This window comes from Chionomys nivalis, chromosome 21, assembly GCF_950005125.1.
Source record: "Chionomys nivalis chromosome 21, mChiNiv1.1, whole genome shotgun sequence".
In the NCBI taxonomy this organism is placed as follows: domain Eukaryota; kingdom Metazoa; phylum Chordata; class Mammalia; order Rodentia; family Cricetidae; genus Chionomys; species Chionomys nivalis.
In genome coordinates, this window is record NC_080106.1 from 7,753,148 (window position 1) to 7,778,060 (window position 24,913).

At 47.0% G+C, this 24,913-nt stretch overlaps 1 protein-coding gene across 8 annotated transcripts in view; it reads right to left on the reverse strand.

Moving 5' to 3' along the window:
- Window positions 1-24,913, reverse strand: part of Banp (BTG3 associated nuclear protein) — a 78,527-nt gene that overhangs the window by 30,925 nt on the left and 22,689 nt on the right. For 4 of the 8 annotated variants that reach the window (XM_057753594.1, XM_057753590.1, XM_057753593.1 and 1 more), the window contains exons 2-6: window positions 23,859-23,999; window positions 21,711-21,802; window positions 18,430-18,629; window positions 8,404-8,520; window positions 6,751-6,926 (exon numbers count right to left, since the gene is read on the reverse strand). In XM_057753594.1, the coding sequence (XP_057609577.1) occupies window positions 6,751-6,926; window positions 8,404-8,520; window positions 18,430-18,629; window positions 21,711-21,802; window positions 23,859-23,928 (655 nt within the window). In that variant the 5' untranslated portion in view covers window positions 23,929-23,999. Of the gene's footprint in view, window positions 1-6,750; window positions 6,927-8,403; window positions 8,521-18,429; window positions 18,630-21,710; window positions 21,803-23,858; window positions 24,000-24,913 lie in introns of those variants that run through there. The other 4 variants (XM_057753595.1, XM_057753592.1, XM_057753591.1 and 1 more) reach the window with 2 other exon arrangements.

The window sequence follows — 24,913 nt, forward strand, 5'->3', positions numbered from 1 at the left end:
TCCATTTGTCTGCAAATTTCAAGATGTCATTATTTTTTTTAACCACTAAGTAGTACTCCATTGTGTAAATGTACCACATTTTCTTTATCCATTCTTCAGTTAGGGGCATCTAGGTTGTTTCTAGGGTCTGGCTATTACCAACAAAGCTGCTATGAACATAGCTGAGCACACGTCCTTGTGGTACGATTGAGCATCCTTTGGATATATACCCAAAAGTGGTATTGCTGGGTCTTAAGGTAGATCGCTTCTAATTTTCTGAGAAATCACCATACTGATTTCCAAAGTGGCTGTACCAGTTTGCACCCCCACCAGCAACGGAAGAGTGTTCCTTTACCCCACATCCTCTCCAGCATAAGTTGTCATCAGTGTTTTTGATCTTAGTCATTCTGACAGGTGTTAGATGGAATCTCAGAGTTGTTTTGATTTGCATTTCTCTGAAGGCTATAGATGTTGAGTTCCTTAAGTGTCTTTCAGCCATTTTAGATTCCTCTGTTGAGAGTTCTCTGTTTAGGTCTACACCCCATTTTTTATTGGATTATTTGTCCTTTTGATGTCAAGTTTGTTGAGTTCTTTGTATATTTTGGAGATCAGTTCTCTGTCTGATGCAGGATTGGTGAAAATCTTTTCAGATTCTGTAGGTTGCCATTTTGTCTTGTTGACCATGTCTTTACTTTTCAGAAGCTTCTCAGTTTCAGGAGGTCCTATTTATTGTTTCTCTCAGTGTCTGTGCTACTGGGGTTATATTTAGGAAATGGTCTCCTGTGCCAATGCGTTCAAGTGTGTTACTTCCCACTTTCTCTTTTATGCGCTTCAGTAGTATTGGTTTTATGTTAAGGCCATTGATCCATTTGGATTTGAGTTTTGTGCATGGTGATAGATATGGATCTATTTTCACTCTTCTACATGTTGATATCCAGTTATATCAGCACCATTTATTAAATATGCTTTCTTTTTTCCATTTTATATTTTTAGTTTCCTTGTTAAAAAATCATGGAATAATGCATACTTGTAGCTTTACAGTTCAAGCAAAATAAACATGTTTTCTCTTCCAGTCATATAAATCTTAATGACATCATCACTTTTGAAAACTCTGTTACAATAAAGATTCTACCAGCAATCTGGATTTTTTTTTTTTTTTTGCTTTTCTTTAAGGCAGGTCAGAGTACAAGCAGCTGCTCTCAGAGGCTGCCTGAAGTTCCAGAAAAATGAAATGCATGGGGAAACCCCCAGGCGAATATCTCCAGCGCCCACCATACCCACCAAGCAACAGTGCAGAGCCTATGGGGTCTATGCTTATGCTTCCCTCCAGAAGAAGGAAACCAGACCATAAAGTAAGTTCCTCCTGAGCCCAAGCAACAGGGGTACAGATCCTCTATTATCTCCAGGGTCTTGTCCTGGGAACTCTCTGCCTAGGATGGTTAAGGTCATGTGGAGCATAAAAAGACACTCTGTTCCACACCTGCTGTGCAACAACTGCCACTCATAGAAACTCCTCACAGTATGGGCAGCCTCGATATGAATCATCACCTCCCCATTCCACCCCAAACCTCACTTCTGCCATTTCCATCACAATCAAGGCCCAAGGCACCAGCTACATAGAACAAGAGAGGAAGGTCCCTGGTGGCAGCTCAGATGAACAAGAGCAAGGCAGCAGTTCCCACCTCTACATACCTTGCTGGACACACTGGGCTCTGTGACAGTCCTGCCTCACAGATGCCCCTTGTCCCTAATCAAGAGCACCAGTCACACTTGTGGGTTTCCTAAGCCATGCCTGGGGCTCTGCTGGAGGCCAATGACATATGTCATTCTCCAGTAGAAGGATAATTGAAAAAAAAAAAAAAAAACTAGAGAGGGTGTGATCCATGAAGGCTGCAGAGCTGTCCAAATAATCCAAACCTCAGGTCAGTTGACTACCTGGGGTCAGCCTCAGCCTCCTACAGGTAAGTTCTCAGACAACAGTCTTGTAGTCATGAAATAGTGTTAAGTATATTTTCCATCCATATGAAAAATCAGTTCCCATCTTGTATTCGTAAAGCCAACCCAGTCTGCCAAATTAAGGCACATGCTTCATGAGACACTAGTGGTTCCAAAAATGAAGATAACCAGAATGAAGTCCCATGGAACTTACCAGACAAGAAACAAGAGTCAGCATCCACCATCTTCCAGGCCATACTGCCACACAAAGCCCAGAATGTTTTCAGACCCAGCCAAGAACTGATCGTATTTATTTAACCCAGTTCTTCCAGCAAGTGGGCAAGAAGAGCCTCTTTGTAGTCCAGAAAACACCTTCTTGTACATTTATAAGCATCTGCCCCCCCCCCAAAGAAGTCCAGAAGCACCCATGGAATATGGGCGACTTCTGCATTCACACACCCATTCCTGATATCTGCAGCTAGACTCTGAGATGCTCTGACATAATCCCCATCCCCATGTGGGTGGCTCAGTATCTAATAAAGTTCCACATGGGAAAGGGGAGCAGAAAGAACCAAGGGAAGACCAGCCACATGCTAGAGAATAACTATAACAGCCAGAAGCTATTTTCTATGGCAGAGAAGTGAAAAATTTTTGAAATTCATTCCATAAACTACAAATTTCAATTTAAAAATGGCCTACTCCACCATTTTCTTTTCAAAAAGGTTTTTGGTATGTATGGTTTTTCATTTTTTTTAAGTAGGCTATTTTAGATCAACAATTTTATTATATAGTTGTGGTTTCTAACCAGTAATGCACAAATATTTCTTAGCATATGAAAACTAACCACAACCAAGAAGGACTCTGCTACTCTATACCATGTGGTCATTCTACAAGCAAGGTCCACACATCTGCCATCAGCTCATTTCTCTATGACTGGGCATCTCAGAAGTGGGTCACAATAAAGAAAAACAAAGCAAAAATTAAGCTGCAGGCCACTTGGAGCCTGCCCAGGCTGCCATTAGCTTCACAGCACAGGAACCTACAGGGCATTTGTCACAAGAGGTTGTCACTAAGTCCTGACTGATCAGCAGAATGCGGCATGGAACCATACTCACAGAAACCATGAGCTCCAGAGGGACTATTCTGAACCAGTGATAACTGAAACACAGTACTTCCTTATTGTAATTAAGTGTTCAGCATTTTACATGGAAGACTAGCCCATCCTCTAGGAATTACCAAATGCCCACACTGTGGGAATGGAAACCCAACTAAATCCCTTAATTAACAGATCCCGTTTTGATTCATTTAGCTAATTTGTATCTGTCGCACAGCCAACTTAGCCTCTGAGTGACTAAGCCTCTTACATTCACAAGTGTTTAAGAATGGGGTACAGGAGAACCTGACTATCCACAGAAGATATGGGCAAAAATTAGGTTTAACAATTACTGTTCCAAGTTGGGCGGAGGTGACGCACGCCTTTAATCCCAGCACTTGGGTGGCAGAGGCAGGCAGATTTCTATGAGTTCGAGGCCAGCCTGGTCTACAAGAGATAGATCCAGGACAGGCTCCAAAGCTACAGAGAAACCCTGTGGGGGCGGGGGGGAGGGGGAAGGGACACAATTACTGCTTCTGTTCCAACAATTAGGAGATACCTTCTATCTCACCCAAACTAAGTTTATATCACTAACAAATTACCTAAGTAAAAACTAAAATACAATGAAACAGCACAGGCCTGCCATCCCAGCTACTTCAAAGGCTAAGGCAGCAGGACTGAAATTTCAAGACCTATCATTCCTCGGTTGCAGAGCAAATTCGAGGCCAGCATGGACAACCTCACGAATACTGTCTTAAAGTAAAAATGTAAAAAGGACTGGATATATAGCTCAGTGGTAGAGTACTTGCCAGGCATACATAGGTCCTAGGTCCAATTCCCAGTACCCTAAAAACAAAACAAACCAGGAAATGATACCCTTGTAATATAACCAACTGACTTCAAATTTTATATAAAACATTTGGAATTAAGCAATAACTGCTTCAAAGTCTGGTTCTTAAAACCTCAGGCACACAGATTCTCACGTAAGAAGATAAGAAGCATCTGTCAGCTTACAATTCTTGGCTCTTAACAGGGAACAAAAAGACTAAATCCTACAAGCTTATCATCCACAGCACCCCATATCAATAATGCGTCTATGACATGAGCCAGATGGCCTAACACTCCCTGCTGAGCAAGGAGACAAGACCATGACTCTGAGTCCCACAGGTTAGAGGCCAGTACTGTCGGGACTGGTGGGCAAGGAGTCTGAAGAGAGACACTGTCCTGCTCGGCAGTTCTCCTAGCACTTCCGTGTGCAACAATCACTTAACAACGATGCCATCTGTCTCCAGAGACTCTTAAGAAAAAACACTGTGCATGGCTCAGCAGGATCATTCACACTGCTAGTGAAACCATGTGACCTACCTTTCCCAAGGAACAATACAGCCAAACAGTTCTGAACTATGACTCCTTCAAAAGTAAAACCATGAGTTGGGGACTGCCGAGTCCTGGTGCCGTCCCCAGTGCCGTCGCTGTGGACACAGGCAGCTTTCAGTGTGCTGTGACACTGCTCCAAGTCTCTACCAGCAGCACATCTACTCAGACACAAGCCTCTGCTCCTCCTTAGGACACTAAGAACAAAGCAAGTGCCAAGTGTGATTTTTTTTTCCCTGAGTTTTCCCAAATCTATGCCACATTGATCACATCACAAAGTCAGATTCAAAAGGGACAATTCTATTCCTATGATAATCCAGACTCCCTGGATTATCAAGATTATATTCCTTAGCTGCCTACCAGACAAACACCAAAGCCTGCAGGGCTCCCACAGGAAAAGAGGGACATCAGTAAAGTTCCTTGGCTACTACAGGCATGGTCCTTATGCGGCTTCACTGAAGAAGGAATGATTGGCACCTTTCTTCTCAATTAGTGTTAGAACAGCCAGCTACCCAGGCCTAGAGTCCATATGAATGTCAAAACTTACACACAAGTGTTCACACCTCACAACGTACAACTGTCAAAAACAGAAATGATCCAAACGCCTGTCGACCGACAATGTCACACAAGGGCAAGCCTGGAGCCTGGACCATATACTACCTGTCATACAAAGGGAGGGCCAGAGTATACAGCATGCAGTCCTTGTCAAATGTGGGGAGAGCCAGGGCATGGGGGATACAGTCCCTGCCCTAAGAGAGAAGCACTGATAATACAGCCCCTATGTGTATTATCTGTCAAAAGGCCAGAGCACAGGGAATGCAGCCCCTCTTCCTACAGGGGAAGGACAGGAACAGTTATGACCTTGCAACCTGAATGGCATGAGCCAGTCACATTCAGGGCTCACAGAAACTCCCATCCACACAAAAGTAATACAGCTAAAAGAGATGGGAAGGAAGACAAGGAGGACTGCTAGCTGGTTTGAGGTGTCTTTGAGGGGGTGATTAAAAAAAAATCTAGATTCAAAAAGAGGTGACATTGTATAAACATGCAGATACATTAAACCAGACTGTCACTGTTGACAGACACTGTTTCATTGTATAAACATGCAGATACACTAAACCAGACTGTCACTGTTGACAGACACTGTTTCAATTGTATAAACACGGAGATACACTAAACCAGCCTCTGTCACTGTTTCATTCAGTCCATGGCCACTGGGCCTGGGTAGCCAGTTATCATGGTGGAAACAAATGGCAGAAGAGGTTGCTCATCCCATTGAATCTATGACACAAAAAGAAAGGCAACATGGGGCCCAGACCCCAACCTCCCCTTTGGGACATACCCTTGATGGCCCAATTCCTCCCCTGGGTTCACCCCATGAAAGTTCTACTTCTGAGCAAGAGTCATGGTGTCAATCAAGCTCTCAGTACACAGCACTTGAGAAGTCACAACCTAAACTTCGGCAACTGCTAAAATATGTGCTGTAAAACAATCATCACAGAAAGTGCTGCCCTTACTCCCCTACCCTAACACTGCAATTTTAAAGACATTATTTCTAGTATTTCAAATACAGTAACAAAGAATAAATCATTGCTGGTAGAAAAAAAATGCTTATAGGAAAACCCAATAATTCGGATATTGAAGCAAAGCCTCACAAGTCTCATGGGTAAACAAAGTATAAGCTTGGAATTCTCACACAGAGCTAAGTCTGTCGGGTTCTTTCCTTTTTCTCCACATTATGGTCACTTAGAAGCCAAGTGCACACAAGAGCTACGAGTGTCACAAAGCCTTTGAAATGCACACAGGCTGACCGCAGGCCAAGGGATATGCAAGGGGGTACGTCAGATTCATCAGGGAAAAAGACCATGCCCCACCATGGGGACCCCAAAAAATCATGAGGAGTCTGGGGAAGACAGACCCCAGCACTAGCTCCTCTTGACTCTTTACAGATCCCCAGTGCAAGAGGTAGTCAGTCCTGTGCTCCCTAAGCCTGGCAATAGCCATTCTCCAGAAACCTGCAGAGAAATGTCAAGGAAGTGAGTGGCTACTGGTGCATAGTCATGAAAGATATTCCTCTCAGGAAGCAGACCTAAGAAGGCAGCGCCATAAGTGCCACTAAAATCACTCTGGAAACCCAACTGACGTGGAAGAAATCAATTTCTGTACACGCAGGGGAAAGCAAGCACAAAGTCAACAGAACGTGAGACAGGCACGGGTGCTGGAAGACACAGTGGGATTCCCAGTTGCTTTACCTTTCTCCACCACTTCTGCATCACTCCTCCTAATAATAAACTACATGTCCTTCCAAACTAACAGCACAAAGACACAATATGGCTGTGCTGGCAGGCAGAGCAGCCCTGGTAACATACCTTCAGAGTTCAGTGTGATGAGTGTGACGTTGCTTCCAATGTTCTGGCTTCCCGGCTGGCCGCAGTTAGACACGGAGTCACTGGCCTCTGACCCACTCTCCCCATCTTCATTATGACTGTCATCCTGACCTGGCACTTTCACCACGATGGTATTCTGTCGACGCCCAGGAACAGCGCTGGTGGGAAATAAACACAGCAGCCCACGCTGTGAGAGGGACATGAGTGGCACACCGAGACTAACCCTGACTCACTGTGCTGTGTGGACTATCCTAGCGCCTAGCTAAGCATGGACCAATGTACAAGGTGGATCCCCCAACATGCGGTATGTCCCCACACGCTCCCTCCATGGAGATGAGCAGCAACATCACACAGAAACAGTCTAAGGCCGAGAAGACACATAATATAAAGCAACTGCTTAAAAATATGAATAGCACAAAATAAATAAAATCATAACTCACTAAGACTCAGCCTAGAATCCTGCTTTCAGATCTCAGAGGTCATCCTAAGAAGGCTGATTTGCACAATGGTCATCGTGTGTCAGAGAGCCCTCATCCATCATCCATGCTGTCAGACACCCAAGGTGACTCAGCCTCCAAAACACCTCCACATTCCCCATGACTCCCACAAACAAATCCTAGGAGCAGCTTCCAAGGCCATCAAGAATGCCAGTAGTCCCCTGGGAGCCATTCTTGGTACTGGGCCCTGAAGTACAGCAGCAGCCAACAGCTAGCAGCAGAAAGTGCTCAAAAAGATCCAAGGTTGATTTGTCTTCTGCATGACCCTGTCAACATTTTGGACTATGACCTATTACACACTACAGAGGAAACAAAGTTCTATTTCCCACCAGCAAAGTCACAGGGGCTTTAAAACTCTAGTCATCCCCAGAGGCAGGAGCCACACCAGGTCCTTCCTGGACTTGACCCCATACAGCTAACACTCCACACCCATGACCTCAGTGCAAGTCTGGAAACCCATCCTTTCCCCAGCAGCCTGGCTGGCCTCCAGCACCCCCACATCACACCCTAGACCTCCTGTTTCCTAGAGAACTGGACTAGGACAAGAAGCCAGAACAAAACTGGAAAGAGTCACACCCCACAGAGGGGAAAAAGCATGACAGAAATCTGTGAGAACACTGCTGGTAACCAAAAGGTGACAAAGCCTTGCTGAGGCACAGAGCCAGAGCCAATGGGCAGAGGCCCCCATAACAATGGGCAGAGGCCCCCATAACAATGGGCAGAGGCCCCCCACAGGGCATTACCATTGTACACTTTCATTTCTGACTGAAGCTCCATTCAACACATCTAAAAAAGAAAAGGCATATGAAAAAAGCCACAAACTCAACACATCTCAGAAGAGGATCGGCTGCAGGACAGACAGATGGGAGTGGCAAGATGACCATGTGCAATCCTCGGGCATCTTCACACACCAGATCTAGCCCAGAGGTCCTCACAGCTGCCACATCTTGCGCTCTCTCACCCACCATCACTAGGCACCAGGCTGGCCCTCCCTGACTTAAGAACTATGGGGGTCGCTAACAGAATCAACCTTGTGACCACAGACATGGACATGTGCCTGGACTGTGGCCTGGCTCAGGAATGCTCACTTATCCTCATGACAGTGGCAGGGGAAGGTGGGGTGGTGGTGGCTACTGACTTGCTAATGATATTATCCAGGGAATCCGGTGCCCTGTTGCTCAATGGGTCTTCCATCTTGGCTACAATGGCGTTCTGCCGATCATTGTTGAGTATTACTGTAGTCTGGGGGACGACGCTATGAAACAAAAGAATCACAAGAAAAAGAAGACCTTAAAATAACAACATTCATTGTCAGAGCACATAGTCATTCAACAGGGTCAGCTTCCAGGGCCTGCGCCAAAGAGCACGGTCAGGGACAAGTAAACTGGAGATGGGACTCTCCATTTTCCTGCTGCTTAGTATCTTTGGTTGACGCAAATGCTAATGTGGGCAGGTTGGGCTGTGGACGGTTAGCAGAGTGGGAAGGACAGGCTAAGGCACTCTGCTGTCCTGTACACCTGCATGTCATCTCAGCAACAGGTTTCCATGAAAAACCAGCTTCCTTTCTTTTTCCTTCCCTTGTGAGTAGGTGTGTGTGTGTGTGTGTGTGTGTGTGTGTGTGTACACAACTTACATGTGAGTTTCATGCAGGGGCCAGAGTAGGACATCAGGAATCTTCCTCTACTGCTCTCTGCCTTATTCTTTTGAAACAGGGTCTATCACTGAACAGTAAACTAGTCTGTTCAGCCAGGCTGGCAGGTCAGCAAGCAGGGGGATCTGCCTGCCTCCAACCCCCAAGAGCCGGGGTTACAAGACACGTACAGCCATGTCTTGATTTGTCCATGATGTTAGGGATTTAGTCTCAGATCTTCATGCTTGCAGAAGCATGAGCTCTTACCATGAACCAGTCTCCTAGTCTGGTTCAACCTCTTTCAACCGCATCCCTCCCAAACCATGACAAGGCATGAGGGTGTCACAGCTGCCTTCCTCGATGTTATTCTACAGCTACACTCTAGAATGCGGCAGTCAAGCCATGGGCAGCAAAGGGAAATGTGTACATACACCACCCGCAGCCCTCTGCAAAGTGCAGAACCCAAACAAGAGGCCATGAGGCCTAGCTTTGAATATAGATTCTAGTAAACAATGAGACATGGCCCAAGAACCACCGCTCAGCAACACCCTGAAGGCAACACTAGGGTGCAAGTGAGTAGGACCAGCAGCTGGCTCTCAAGAGACTTTTTCACACGCCAGTCACCGTGTCAACTCCTAGCACTCCATGGCATCGGGTTGTCTAAAGTGTGCTCTGCTCTGAAGAGCCAGGACTGGAAAGAACTGCCACTTGATGCAGTCAGTTATGTTACCTGAAAGCCCAGCGTCCTCATCCAGAGGAAAGGGTGCTCCATTCACATGAAAACCAGCCACCTGCCATGGTCACTGGCCTCTCCACATACCCAGGCACAACAGCAGCACCATGTAATGTCTAACACATTCCCAGAAACAAAGCTGATTTTCCGAAATGCAAATGTGAAGTACCTACATGTCAGGCAATTTTGTTTCTCAGTCATTCTATGTATTTTCTGGTAACACCTACAGTTGCTCATCAAACCACGATGGATCCAAAGTGATCCAAAGTAACCCTGGAGAGCTCTGCCTGCTGCTATGGTCCTGTGAGGCCTCCAGCATTCACACTCCTAAAATGACATAAAACCATGTAGGATCTGACACATACACATTTACACACAGAGAAGCCACACACACACATGTTATGAAGCAATTACAGGTTAACAGGGAGCACTCAAGGGCCTGTGAACACTGTCGTCAGCTGTGAAACCTGAGCAGCCTGCATCCAAAGCAACAGAAGCAAATAACCCTTAACACTGTATAAGACTGCAAGTCTCCTTCAAATGTCACCATTTTCCACATGTGTACCTGTATAGCTTGGGGCAGTATGGTCTCCTGCACAGGTCCAAACAATGTCCCTTTCACAGAAACACAACTTGCTCTGCCACCTCCTGGGTCTCTCTAGAGAACCATCTGTGTTTGGGCTTTAAGAACGTTATGTAAATGGACTTGCAGGCTGTCTACAGCAGCTCAAACTTGTTGCTTCTGTGGCTGGGGATTGCTCGACAGCATGTCAATCAGTCTTGTCCACTGAGAAGGAGTGTTTATAGGTTTCCACACGCCAAACTCCTGTGCCTTGGTCACGAGCACAACTGCCAGGCCGTGTAGGAAGGACACCTAGTTTCCAGAGACCTGGCCATGCTGCTGCCCACCTGGGAGCTCCCGTCTCCACATTTCTGCCAGTATCAAGGACTGCCGTCATCGTTTGTTTCATCTAACAGGGCATAAGGCCCCCGACTCTGACTAGTATATCCTAGTGGCCAAGGAGCTGAGGACTTGCAGGTACCCTCAGGCCAGTCTCACACAGTAACACAGTGATTCACTTACTGCTGAGCTTAGAGCATTCCGGCTTTAGAACATCTTCACCTGTCTGTGCTACTCTTTCTCTGCTCTTCTCAGCTTTCCCAGGTCAGCCTGCCTGTCTGCCTTTCCTCTCTCCTCCCTTCAAACTGAAGGATCCTTTGCCTGGTTCTAGACTCCAAAGACCCCCTGTGACCTTAGATCTCACAGTTGGATCTATGATCTACAAGGGGGCTCCAGTTCAGGTCTGCTTCTGCTCCAGGGCCAACTGTAGAAAGGCTAACCGTGCAGAGAATGGCTTCTGCCCTTGTTACTACCTGGGCTGTCCCACAGTAAGACTTTTCTATTCTGCTCCAGGAGTCAGCTGTCTACTCCCCCTTGGTTTGTTCTTTTTAAATTCTCTTTATGACCTCTATCCATTCTTTTAAGATCTTGAATTAACTATATATCTACCCATAGCTGCTATTTCTCTATTTAAAAAAAAAAAAAAAAACTTAGTGAAATAAAGGCTGAAAAGATGGCTTGGCAGTTAAGAGTGCTGGCTGCTCTTGCAAAGTACCTGGCATCAGTTTCCAGTATCCACATTGTGGGTAATAATCACCTATATCTCCAATTCCTGGCAGATTAATGCCCTCTTCTGGCCTCCATGGGTGTTACAGGCATGTAGTACACTTACAAACATGCCAGAAAAACACTCAGTACAAAAATAAATCCTTTTATAAGACTTAATAAAAAAAATAAGAAAAAAGGAAATAATATAACCCATAGACTATTGGGACTTTTGGAGATGGGATCTGGTTTTTGAGACCGCATCTTGCTATGTATCCAAGTCTAGCCTCAAACTCACAACTCCAGCCTCCACCTCCCAAGTGCTAGAATTACAGGCAAGTACTGTCCAGTTCTCCAGTGATGTTAATTTGTAACTGAGATTACACAAGCTGAATATTCTTGCCTTCACATGACACTATTCAGTTGGAAAACATGCTCCACACCGTGGCAAAGTGCAACTGTGGGGCAGGCTGTGAATTAAGTCCCTTTCCTCTGCTGTGGCCAGAGGAGTGTCAGCAATCAGTGTCTGGCATGCCTTATGGGTCTAGAAAAAGGACAAGCATTGACTGCAAAGGCTAAGAGAAGCAGGTGGTTCTTCCTAGTACTGTGAGACAAAACACCATGGACAGCATGAGATGGGGCACTGAGTGAAACAAACACACACAGCATGAGATGGGGCACCATGGTGCCTTACACTTACAAAGTTACACAGGCAAGCATACACACGCACACACACACACACACACACAGCATGAGATGGGGCACCATGGTGCCTTACACTTACAAAGTTACACAGGCAAACACACGCACACACAATGAGAGGGGACACTGTAGTATCTTCCACAGAGGCTACAATCCAAAACAGAGACAGGGAGGGCACCTAGGTGCCTCTGCCATAGACAGCCTCTCAGAAGGACAACTCACCTGCCTGAGACTAGAGTTGGCAAGGCACAAGTTAGACATTAACCCAACATTCTCTTACAACTTCCAAAAACAAAACAAAAGGCCAAGCTTGCACTACTACTCACAACTCAGAACTTTCTGCGGGAAGCCAGAGCTCCCGTAAGAGAGCTGAGGGCTATTTTTACTTTTACAGTTTCCCTGGGTAATTCTCAGAAGACCTCTGGCCTAAAATCCAAACAAGACAAAAACTATTACAACAACCTCCAAGTTACACACACCCAGGACACACTGAGGGGCAGCTCTGCTAGATTACCTCCCTGCACAGCTGCTCCTCCCTGCTAGTGTCCGCTTAGCACCTCTGGTTTATGGTGTGTCCCCTGCACAGGGACCTTCTGTCTCCTTTGTGTAAGAATGCATTGTCAGCACCTGAAGACCTCGAGTCACAATCAAAGCCTGCTCATTTCAGGCCCAAATGAAGTCAAGACTGGGCTCATACTCAGCCAAGTGTCTTGGGGTTCTGGGGTCTTCATGTTGCTGGTCAACACCCCGAAGAAGACAGGAAAATGGAGCATCATAGCCTACATGCAGCACTAAGTACACAAGAAACAGAGGCTGTCTTGAGACGCCTCATCCACCAGTCAGAAGTCAACTTTGGGCATGGAAGATAAGGGAGGTTTGAAGTCCAGTGGGTTTCCTGGGGTGTGACCAGCATGCCAGTGGGCACTTAGTGAATGACAACTAACTTGGGGCCACTGCGGCTTGCAGAACACTGAGCAGGGCCATGAATCACCAGAGCCACAGCACTCCAGCCTTCCACTTAACCCCCTCTCCTGACAGAGATACTGATGTCAGAAAAGTCTCCCCTAAGCCAATACAATGGCGTTTGTCTGCAATCCCGGACTGGCAAGACTGAGGCAGAAGACTGCTGGGATCTGAGGCCTCCTGAATGAGAAATATGGATCCAGATGGCTGCACTGGCAAATTTCTAGACTTAACACTTATTAAAGGCATGGCACTAGTCATATGACATCAGAATAAAGGGTATGCTGGAAGGACAGACCTTCTGAAGATGAACAAAAACTAGCCCTGTGAAGCACCTTCAGAAAACAAGGTTTGGGAGTGGGGCAAACATAGGACAGAACACATCGAAATGAGCTCACGGCAGATGCAGTAAAGGCAGAGAAATCTAAGAGGAGAAGGAAAATTCCAGTTAACAGGGTCTTGTTACCTAGGTCAGGTTGCTTTCAATTCACAGCATCCTCTAGGTTCATCCTCCTAAAGGTTAGGATTAAAACTGTGCACCATGAAAGGGAGCCCATACCTGACACAGCCTGGACGGCCAGAAACCAGAGGCAGGACAGCCCAGAAACCCAGGATAGAACCAAACAAAAAAAGTATACCACATCCCAGGCTCAACTCTTTTCAAATCCTACAGAAAACCCACTGAAACAAAGGTACTTGGGGCTGGAGATGTGCCACAAAGAATGAGTGCCTGCCTCATATGTGCCAGACTTCACGCTAGTGTTTGAGGTGAATTTAGAAACGAGCAAACAATTGGCGGGGATGGAGTCATGGCTCTTTCAGGACATGAGATTAGTTCCTAACACCCACATGGAGTGGCTCCTAACTACCTATAATTCCAGCTCCAGAGGAGCCAACACCCTCTTGTGGCTTTAGAAGGGCACACACATACACACACATACACACACACACACGTAACACAGACCACACACTCATACACAGACTACACACATACATGTAAATATTTTTTTAAGATTTATGGGAGCTGGGGATGCAGTTCAGTCAGTAGAGAGCTTGCCTAGCATGCACACACCCTCGGTTTGAGCCCCAGCACCTCATAAACCTCAACACTCAAGGCAGTCAGAAGCCAGTCTAAAATACCTAAGACCTTGCCTCAGAAAAGGGGTTTGAACTGCATATACAATTGTAAAATACTTATAAATACCAGGACATGTACAAGAGCTGTACTGGGAGAAACTCGTGAAACAACCACAGATGGCCATGATGACAACTCTTCCCGGAGCGACCTGGACCGACCCAATTCCCTTCAAAGAGCATGCATTCTGCAGGTGCTGAAGAAGTCCTCTGAGATGTTAGAACACTCACAATCTAACAGGACAGCTCGCTCTGCTGTGCTGACTTTGGGGGCTGGAGCATGTCTCTGAGTCAGCAGGGTTTGCTAAGGACTCCAAGTTTTGTGTGTGTGAACTGGTACCTCACTGGTTAATGCTCAGCCCTGATGTGTACAGAGGAACGTGTATGGCTGTGCAAGATAGCACAGGCCAGGCACGAAGATCAGGCATGACATTAAACAGAAACATCCAGAACTCAAAATTAGATAAGAAGTAAACAAGCCCATCATGGTCGAGAGACCAGACACTCCACAGTCAAACAGCCCTGTCTTGATCCTAGCACGCTCTGAGCCTCTGATGGCCCTGAAGCAGAAGCACGAAACATGGGTTCCCACAGAACTCCAGAGGGGATGCGCAGCAGGAGACCAGCTAGGAGCCAGAGCAGCTTCACCATGACTTTCCTTCAACGCGAGACAAACGATCCTAGGCACTGAGAGTCGTTGCTTATTGTATAACCATTCTCCATCACACACTTCATCTCTAAAGTCAGTTCAGAGAAAGGGAAAGAATTCTTTAGGAAGTTTTGTGCAAGAGAAGCTTTAAATCACCTTTTTTTTTTATTTTTGAAAACCGCTATTATACAAAAACTTTTCATTCATCACAGCTTTTTTTCATGTGTGTTTTGTTTGGGTTTGCTTGAGGCATAGTCTCATGTTGGCCTTGAGCTCACTGTGTATTCAAGGATAACCTTAAGCTTCTGATCCTTCAGTTTGCACCTCCTGAGTGTGAGGATGACAGGCATATGCTACCACATTGGTTTACACAGTGCTAGCAATTGAACCCTTCCCCACTAAACCACCTCTCTAGTCCTAAGACATTTTTAAACCTTTAAAAGCAAAATATCTATTGCTTTTAAAAAATAAGGAACAAACATTGTCCAAGGTAAGAATCTTAATTAAAAACAAACAGAAATGCCTGATTTGAAAAGTTGTTATCTAGCAATATGGTTCTACAAGACACCTGTGGAGGCAACATGCTGTCACTCTGGGTACTGCCTGCATGGGTCCTGGCCTGCATCTGTACTGTACCAACACTCCCTGCTCAGCTATGCTATACACTACAGCCTTCCTTCACTGGTCTGTGTCTAGCTGCAGAGAAGAGCAGGAAGGTGACTTGTTCACCATCTGTATAAAGACGCCTGTACCAGCCCGAGACCTTCTGGTCAGGGAACACGTTACTGGCTTTATTGGAATACTTCAAGCCTAGCTTTAAAGGATGGCTTATAAAATCACAGGCTTCCACAACAATGGAGATGCTTCAACACCTACTGCTTCTCCAAACATCTTCAGCATTAAAATACCTCGTTGCCATCCCTCCAAGAACAGCTATTCAAAGTCAAATGACATACCTGCAGGAGAGACACAAGCCAGGCGCAACAGAAGCAAAGTCCATTTCCAATTCTGGAAGCCAAATGCCACTGCTGGATGAAACCCCATCCCTGTAACCTCACAAACATTTTTATCATGATTAAGCTTTGGCATCAAAGAAAACAAGCCTTCTTTTATTTATTTTTTTTTCTTGAATTTACTCACTCAGGTGCAGAGTCTGAAAATCTGGACCCAATGCCAGCTGAGGCTGGAGTGTTCCACAGCCTTCTGTCTGCCAAGGAGCACAATTAGATGAGCACTACTCCTTGGAGTTCACAAGAGCCTCAGACTGTCTAGCCAGGTGCCAATGACCAGCAGGGGGCATAGATTTCCAAAGCAGAGAGAAGGCCTTGGGGACCACCTCCTGCTAGATCTAGACCTCTGTAGCCTCTCCAAATGGAAGACAGTGTCCTATGTGCTCTCTGGAGGCCTCCTTAGAGCTGGAAGACTGAGGCCGGCACCATGTTGGTCCTGTGAGTTACAGCCACAGTCAGGTGTTAAGGTAAGAGTATATCATCCGACATAAGACCATTCAGCTTATGTACTTCTCTTACGTGTCCAAGGCCCAGATAAACAGAGCACAATACTTTATCATCCAGTACAAAACTGCCTTTTAGCTGTTTCTAGAAACCAGGCTATGCCCCGCGGCCCAGGTTCTGTGTGAATAATTCTCCTTTCTTCTCTGTGTCTGTCCATCAATGAAGTCATCCACCCTTCACTGAAATCCTGGGATTCAGCTCTCAGCCTCCAGGCAGCTCTCAAGCTTCCTGTTAACAGCCTTCTAGAGAACATGGCCCCTGTCACCACCACACCAAAGTAGAAAAGTGGCCCAGATCTCCATCTTTCTAATGAGGAAACTGGGACTTAGAAATGTGTAGGACCTGGGAATATCTAACCAGGTGAGCCTGACACCAGTGCTTCCAAACACATGGAATTCCAAAGCTTGTGCCCTTGAGGCAAGGCCACAAAAAACCACCCTCTCCTACTCCAGGTCCTCCCATAACCTAGCAGAACTAGAACAGAGAAAAAGATGTTCTCCAGTTCCTGAAGACAGCCTGTTCCAGAATTGATAAGGACTGAGGTGTTATGGCCAAAACAGGCAGTACCTTCTGAGGGAAGAGGACCACTGCCTTTTTAATCTCCTGCTGAAGACATCGGTGCTGTGTGGTGCAGGCCCAGAAGCTCGGGAGTCAGTGTGACAGATGTGGCTACCAGAGTCTAAATGTGGACAGACAGGCTAAGGTGTCCTTCAGTGCCAGAAACAATCTCATCTAACACCTCCCACAAATGCTCCAGTCCTGAGCATTCCCATGAAGACCGTGTCATCCCATGTGGAATTCAGACAAAAGACATCCTTGCGGTTTATATGCAGCTTGAACTTTCTAAGAATTCAACTACTGTGTCAGTCTAGAAAGACCTACACTTTGCATCACTGGAAATGGCACAAAGAATTCGCTATTCTCAACACTCCACTGCCCACTGGTGATGTCTACAACCACAGCCTCAGCCCAGAGGCGCTACTTGAGGCTTGTCTCCCATCCATCGCTGCCGCCACCCACTCTGTCAACTCTTACAGCTGTATTTCTGAACAGTATGTTTGGGACAAAGGGGTATTTCAAAAACAACTGCCTTAAGAGGCAATCAGTCATTTTGCAAGCTTAACAGAGAACCTGCACAGACACTGGCAAGTGTCTGTAGGAAGACACAAGGTGAGCTGTGCAGTCCACTTCAGTCTCAAGAGCAACTCTGCCTCCTCAGAGAAGCTAGACACGCAGTTTCCTCCCAACAGAGCAGGTGAGAGTGAAGCTGGCGTGTTCTGGAGAGCCAGCAATGAGTGGCTCTGCCCCGCGGGCCTCATTAGGAGCCATCTCAGAAAGAGGACGAGGAGGCGCTGGTACTCCTGAGCACCCCAAAACCATCCAAAGTAACCCTTACTCCCCCTTCCCACATACTCCCTTCCAAATCCACAAGGCACCTACTGCTGCTCTAGATACCAGTACCCAGCAAGGCGGCACCCAGCAACCACCCACACTGCAGCAAAGTCACTGGTGTCCCTCTTAGCTTGCTGTGGCTCTCACTGCCACCCCACTGTTCTGTTCTTCGCAGACCCAATAGGCAAGAGGCTGTGGAGCTTGGAGCACAAAGACGACACGTCCCACTATCACAAGCGGATTTCCTCCTATATGCTGTAGGAAAGAATGCACACAGCAGGAGCTCTGAGTGGTGTGCTGCCCGGAGTGATCTCATGCCACACGCCTGTGGACCCAGGGATTGGAAGGACACCTTCTGAGGCACCTTTCCATCCTACTAAGCCAAGCATGAAACATCCAAGCCAGTAGAATACAAACCATACAAAGCTCTCTAGGAGGAGGCTACAAACCTTCTAGTTAAAAATTAGGCACAATGTAAGTCTCAGAACTAGCAGAAAGTTTGCTATGATCAAGTGAAATTTATAAATACCAGCCCTGAAGAAAATATAGGCAATGACCAGCCAGAGGTAGGAAAAGAAAAGAAGCAACATACATGGGCCAAATTCACGGCCAGGTGCAAAGAAAGAAGAGTTCGTCTGCTTAAGCCAAGAAGAATGCTGGAGCAACTCAGGTCGTTCCAGCACAGAGCCTGTGTTTGGTTTTGGTCTAAGTGAAACCAGCACCATGGAACCACCAGGGCAGATATTCGGGGCCAGGGGAGATCAGTAACAGCGGCGCCTGGGTTGGCACAGGAGCACTTTTCCCAGGGTGGCCTGTGGAGCCTTGGCTCTTCAGTACTTACCATCGCACTTTGTTGCAGGTCTGGGTGGCGCCAAGTGGGGAACCAGCCACCATGGGGACCTGGATGGGACTGTGCTGTTTGTTGGTGACCAGGTCTAGCTTTTCTTCCAGAGATTTGCAAGTAGCCTCAAGAGCTTGCAGCTTGGCCTCAATGCTATCCAACCGCAAACATATCGTCTGGTTAATAGAGTACAGGAAAGACTGGAAGTGAAAACAGAAAAGCTTCAGAGAGGGTGTTTTACCCTGGGAGGGGCAAGTCCATGGACCCTAAACAACTGGCTCCTAACTCCACCCAGTCTAGGCCTGGGCAGTGCCTAGGGATTCAGTGAGAAGCCCAGCCCTCTGTACCAAACAAGACCCTTTTGCAATCTCACCTACACTAAGACCATAGAGTAATAAGCTTATCACTGCGTTCACTCGTAGAGTCACACATTAAAACTACAAAATCTTTCTTATGATGACAGATTGTACCTAACATCCAAACAACACCTGGAAAACATGGGCCCTGCACTCACATTGTATCAAAATACACACACATACACAGAAAAAAAAATGGCTTGCCATTCACAGGTATATCCCACAGAAGCCTGGCAATGAGCCCCCCCTCCTTCAAGGACCTTCTAAATAGCAAGCATGCCACCTAGTGGCCCACAAAAGGAGCAGCCTCCAACTACCACGCTGAAATCAGTAGCCAGCCATGTTTAAACTCAGTCAGGAACATGCAGACCAGGGGGAAAGGCTTTGCTCCTTCAACTGCCAGTCCTGTCAGAAGCCACCACACGCATGACACAGGAGTTCTACTGCATTCAGGATGCTGCTTAGCGAGAGGAAATGCAGGAATAAGGCCAGCAACATCTGAAGGAAACAGAATAAGGATTCGACTGGAGGAGAAATGTAGCCTTAGAGACACATCAGAAGGAAGGAACAAGCCTTAGAGAGCAGAGGCTGCAGCTTAGGCTGACCCTGGACCTCAGGGCACAGGCAGTCAGAACAGACTCTGCACTTACTCCAAGCTAGTGGGGGCCGGTCTCTCCCCTAACTTGAAAGGGAATTGCAGAATACAATCAAAACCACAACAGTTACAGCGGCAAATAGCATATCACCAAAGCCTAGCGCAGCAAATCATGAATGCATGGGTCCAGGACACTCGGACCCGCCAACCTTGGCTCTTAAGAGCTCTGAGCATCCTTTACACCCTGCTATGCACAGCAGTCGGGAGCAGCTACAGGAATGCCCTACATACCCAAAGCCCTCACATCTACCCCCGCTCATCACAGCACAGCACAACTAGCAAGGAAAAGGTCAAAGAGGAACTTGACCCTCCCCTGCTAACCGCTCCACAGAAGCAAGCACCGAGGCTGTGTGTAGGAGGAAGCAAGCATGGACTCGGCTCCAAGTGCCCTGGTCGTCAATGGAGGCGATGTCAACAGCGCAGGGAGAGGGATACATCACGAGCACCAAGTGGTGGCCAATTCTTGAGATAAAACCATGGACCACTATTTTTTATAATTGAAGAACATCAACTATTTGCCTTCCAAGTTCTTTTAATAGTTAAACCATTACTTTAACTGAAAGAGAAATGTTCTGCCTAGAGTTTGGAGAAAAATCACGGTTACAGGCTAACTAATGTCTCAAGCAAATCCATAATGAAAGAGAGGAAATAATATTTTCCCTAGCATGGCTCCGCAAGTGAAAATGACCACAGCAGCTCAGACTTGTCTGCTGAGTTACAGCTGCTAATGCGGCATGTGAATGTCTTCTGTCCCCTGCCAACTCACGGCTACATGCGACAGCACGCACACAAAGTGTGCTGTCACCAGAACCCAGGCAGCTCCCTCCCTTCTGCGAGGCCTGTTTCTGTTCACAGATGTGTCCTGTGACACAGTGACAGTCACACTTCACTTTGAAATCTGGTGCTGGCCTTCTGACAAACTGGTCTGAAGTTGTTTTTCACTGAACAGACTGTTTACTGTTTGCTTTTTTCTTTCTTTCTTCCTTTCTTGGAGCCAGGGTCTCTCTATGTAGCCCTAGATGTCCTAGAACTCACTTTGTAAACCAAGACGGTTCTGGAAGTCAGAGACTACCTGCTTCTGCCTCCTGGATGCCAGGATTTAGACTGTGCGTCACCAGCCCTGGTCTGTGTAGACTTTTTAGTCCCTACTGCAGCTGGCACCGCTTTTCCTCGTTACCAGAGTGAACTGAGCACCTCAAGCAGATGCCCCTGACAGAAAGGAAGCATGGGGAGAGGACTGGAGTCATCTGAGTTGCTCCTGCAGACTTCTCCTGTGCTAATACTTACCTCCGGTTCTGCAGACACTGACTCACAAGTAAGCAAATCCAGAAGCAATTCACTCACTGACTGAGAGGACCTGGGGCCATAGCGACCCTCAGCTTCCCTCCCATCTGAGGCAATGTACACACCTATGTGCACACACAGGAAGACATCTCATTTGTCCTCCCAATTAATGTTTCCTGCCAGGAAAACCCGGCCTGCACTTGTTTTTGTTTTTCAAGACAGGGTTTCTCTGTGTAGCTTTGGAGTATGTCCTGGAATCCACTCTGTAGACCAGGCTGGCCTCAAACTCACAGAGATCCGCCTGCCTCTGCCTCCCAAGTGCTGAGATTAAAGGTGTGCGCCACCATCGCCCAGCACTGGCCTGTGCTTTATGCAGCATTTCAGGGGCGTCTCTGTGCCACTTACTGTGGCATCATCTAGGAAGAGGGTCTTCATAGATGCATTTCAATAATTAAGATCATCCAGGCCTAGGTGAGGGTAGGCCTCAGACATAGACTTTAGTGACAAGACTGGGCTACCTGGAGGTCACAGCACAGAAGAGGCAGGAAGAGCCTCCCCTGGGATTCTAGAAGGTATGGCCCCGCCACTCCAGGGCTGTAAGAGGGTCACTTCTGCTGTTCTAAGCCTAAATTGATGGTAGAAAATCGACACAGGCTGGGCAGTGGTGGTGCACGCCTTTAATCCCAGCACTTGGGAGGCAGAGGCAGACGGATCTCTGTGAGTTCGAGGCCAGCCTAGTCTACAGAGTGAATTCCAGGACAGACTCCAAAGCTACACAGAGGCAGGCAGATCTCTGTGTTTCAAGGTCAGCCTGGTCTACAAAGCAAGTTCCAGGACAGTTGCACTGAGAAATCCTGTCTCAGAACAACAAAAAAGAAAGGAAGGGAGGGAGGGAGGGAGGGAGGGAGGGAGGGAGGGAGGGAAGAAAGAAAGAAACAAACAAACAAACAAACAAACTTGACACTGCACACAGGACCACACGGTACCTTTATAGAGGGATCCTGGCAATTGATCTCAAGTCGCTGGCGCTTCAAAGCAGGTTCATCATCATCTGTCACAACATGATTCTCCAAAACAACTGAAATGCAACCATAGAAACAGCAACTGGCATGAACACGGCAAGATCTTCAGGGTTCTTTACAACTACAGCCAAGCACAGAGCTGGCACCTTAATCACTTTGTTAAAATTCTCAGCCAGGAAGAAAAAGGGCCTCCCTCACCCCACAAAAACATCAGAGCACCCAGTCAATACTCGCCAGAGGCAAAACCACACTAAACTCCATTCGTGACATTTATTTAGTGTGTCTGCGGTCAAAAGCACCCTCACCTAGCCTTTGGTCCTAGGCCCACTCCCAACATGGGGCTGACAATCACAACTCTCTCTGCATGTCATATATGTCCCCAAACTAACACAGCAAACACGCTGAGTTAGGTGGAAGCTGCAGCTGCTCAAGGGCTGCCCACCAGCAGCTCCTGCTGCTTTCAGATGAGCAAGGTAACCCCAATTCCAGGCTCTGCAGTACCATCCCAACTTTCTAATCTCATCTAAAACAAAGTACAAAACAAGGTCAAAGAGCAGCAGCACCCTCCGTGACCTTATCTCTGCAAACTGCACTTCTGTTGACCTCAGCCATCTAGTCCTTTTCTCTACACAGGAGCAATCATCTCTTTCCATCTCTCTGTCTCTCTCTCAATACACACACACACACACACACACATTTATTTTTGCTTTTCAAGACAGGGTTTCTCTGTGTATCCTGGCTGTCCTTTGTAGACCAGGCTGGCCTCCAATTCCTAGAGCTCCGCCTGCCTCTGTCCTCCTCCCAAGTGCTGGGATTAAAGGCGTGCGCCACCCCGCCCAGCTAGCAGTCATTTTAAGATTTATTTCTATTTATGTACATACATCTATGTGAATGTATGCCACATGCGTGGGGGTGCCCTCAAAAGCCAGAAAAGGGTATCAGAGTCATTGGAGTTGGAGTTTCAGGTGGTCATAAGCCGTCTAACATGAGAAAAGAACTCATGTACTCTGGCCTGACACAGGTCACCTTCATAGATCTACTAGTTCATAATTGTGGAATTCTGTAGTCAGCATTTGTTACTGACCTTTATGCCATGAATGTTTTCATTCACTAGTTCAGTTTTCTCCCATGTCCTTGCCTACAACAGGTGACACTGCCTGCATGTGCACTTCTCCAGCCTCTGTGCCCTCACTCACCTCGGAGAGAACAAGGTTCTGCCATCTACAGATCTGTGTGAGAAAGCGCACATGCACACGTGTGCATATATCACATGTGTACATGAGCAATGCGTCTGCTATTCTAAAACAGTACAGGCAAAGGTTTCTCACAGATGATGCTCCCCAGAAGTCTTAAATTCAGATTATCACTTCTGTAGAGTCTCCTTAAAATAGACACTCGGCTAAAGTTTCCAAGGGTTATGCATTTACGATCATTAGAAAAAGTCAGGGCGTCTGTTTTCAAGCAGTCAGTATAGGGATTAGGTACCAGGACTTTTCTGGAAAATAGTGTCTTACCAAAATGTTACATGCACACAGCAGCTCTACTCTGGGAACTGGCCCTGCAAAAAATATTTGCCCAGATACATGTGCAAGATCTTCCCTAGCAGAGTCCACAGAGAAGCAGTGCTAAGCACATCACACAGCATCTGGGTGGTCAATAAACTAGCGCAAGCCTGTGAGGAGAATGCCAGTCACTGAAGAACCGTGGTTACCAGCCCTCCAGTGTAAGTCTGCAGGGCCCACTGCAGCAGTGAGCTACACACAGGAGGTGAGGTGAAGTAAGAGCCACAGGTCCCACACATGACAGCAGCAGCAGAAGGCATCATGGAACAGGTAACAAGTACACGACGGTACTCATGCTGGGCATGAGTAGCTGTACTGCTGGAAACAAACCTGGGGGCCAGCTACAAAAGTAAGAAGGTGTTGTGTGTGTACGCGCACGCGTGTACCCAGACACACGCACTCGTGCAGCACTGCTTACATCCACTGAGTTTTTACACAGAGCCGGCACCACTGTGAGTCTGCTCTACTGCGGGAACAAGGACCAGCAGAGAGGCTTTTGATCCTGAGGCGACACGAGAGCAGCAGTTTATCTGCTGTCTCACAGCTCTACCTGGGTGGTCAGGACTCAGGTCTTCCACTGCAATCTGAACCACATCCGCCAGGTCCTGTTCTGACATCATCCAGAATGCGAAAAAAGGGGCACACCAGTAAGCGAGAATCCAGAGGTCACAGGGTTTGGGCTTTCTGTCACCTGCAAGAACCACAAGGGAAGATTAACAGTCATGGTGTGGAATAGATCACTAGCCCTGTGTGGACAAGGAATCTTAGAAGTCTGCAGGTGCTTCACTACAGGGCTCTACTTGTTTTCTGAGCACTCAGAAATGCTCAGATAAATAACTAGCTGCTTTTCTCCTTTAAAATGAAAGAAAAAAAGAGGGAGGGACGGAGGGACGGACGGAGGGTTTGGAGCAGGTTTGGAGCCCTCACATCAAGCCTAGCATCTCCATGGGCCCCAGCTGCCTACAGGAGCACTCTGTCAATCACTACCATCATGCCTCAGCTTCCTCAGTGATTATCACAGCCTAGAGAACCAACCAGTGTCATAGCTGTATAGCCCTCCAGACACCCCGCCCCCCAAGAACCTCCCCTAGCAGATCCATCTGTGACTTTTTTCCAACTGCTGTGATGTTTTGATTAAGCCACTAGAAACCTTAGGCTCCAACATGAAAGTGAGACCAGGTCCATCAATCCAGATCTAAATAAACAGTTGCAAATAAATAGTTAGAGAGACCAAGACAGACAGAACTCAAAAGCAAACAAATACAACAGGTAGAATCATAACAAAAGCAACGGGAAAACAATAGGAACACCAAGAGAGTAGAAAAGATTAAAGGGAATGTTCAAGCCCACACTACAGAAGAAAGGTGAGGAAGGCCCAACGAGTGATCTGGGAAACAAAAGGAGAAAGTCAGGGCAATGGAGTGGGTCTCAGAACCGGGACCCAAGAGCCTCCTAGGGCTGGGGTGCAGGTAAGCAATAACAAGCACAAGGCCCTGGGTTCCAAAGCCAGGACAGAGAAAGAAGGAGGTGGGGCTCCTGAAAGTGCAAGTGGGGCTAGGGGTTGCTTATTGAAAGGGTATGCCAGACACCTAGAGGGAACTTTCC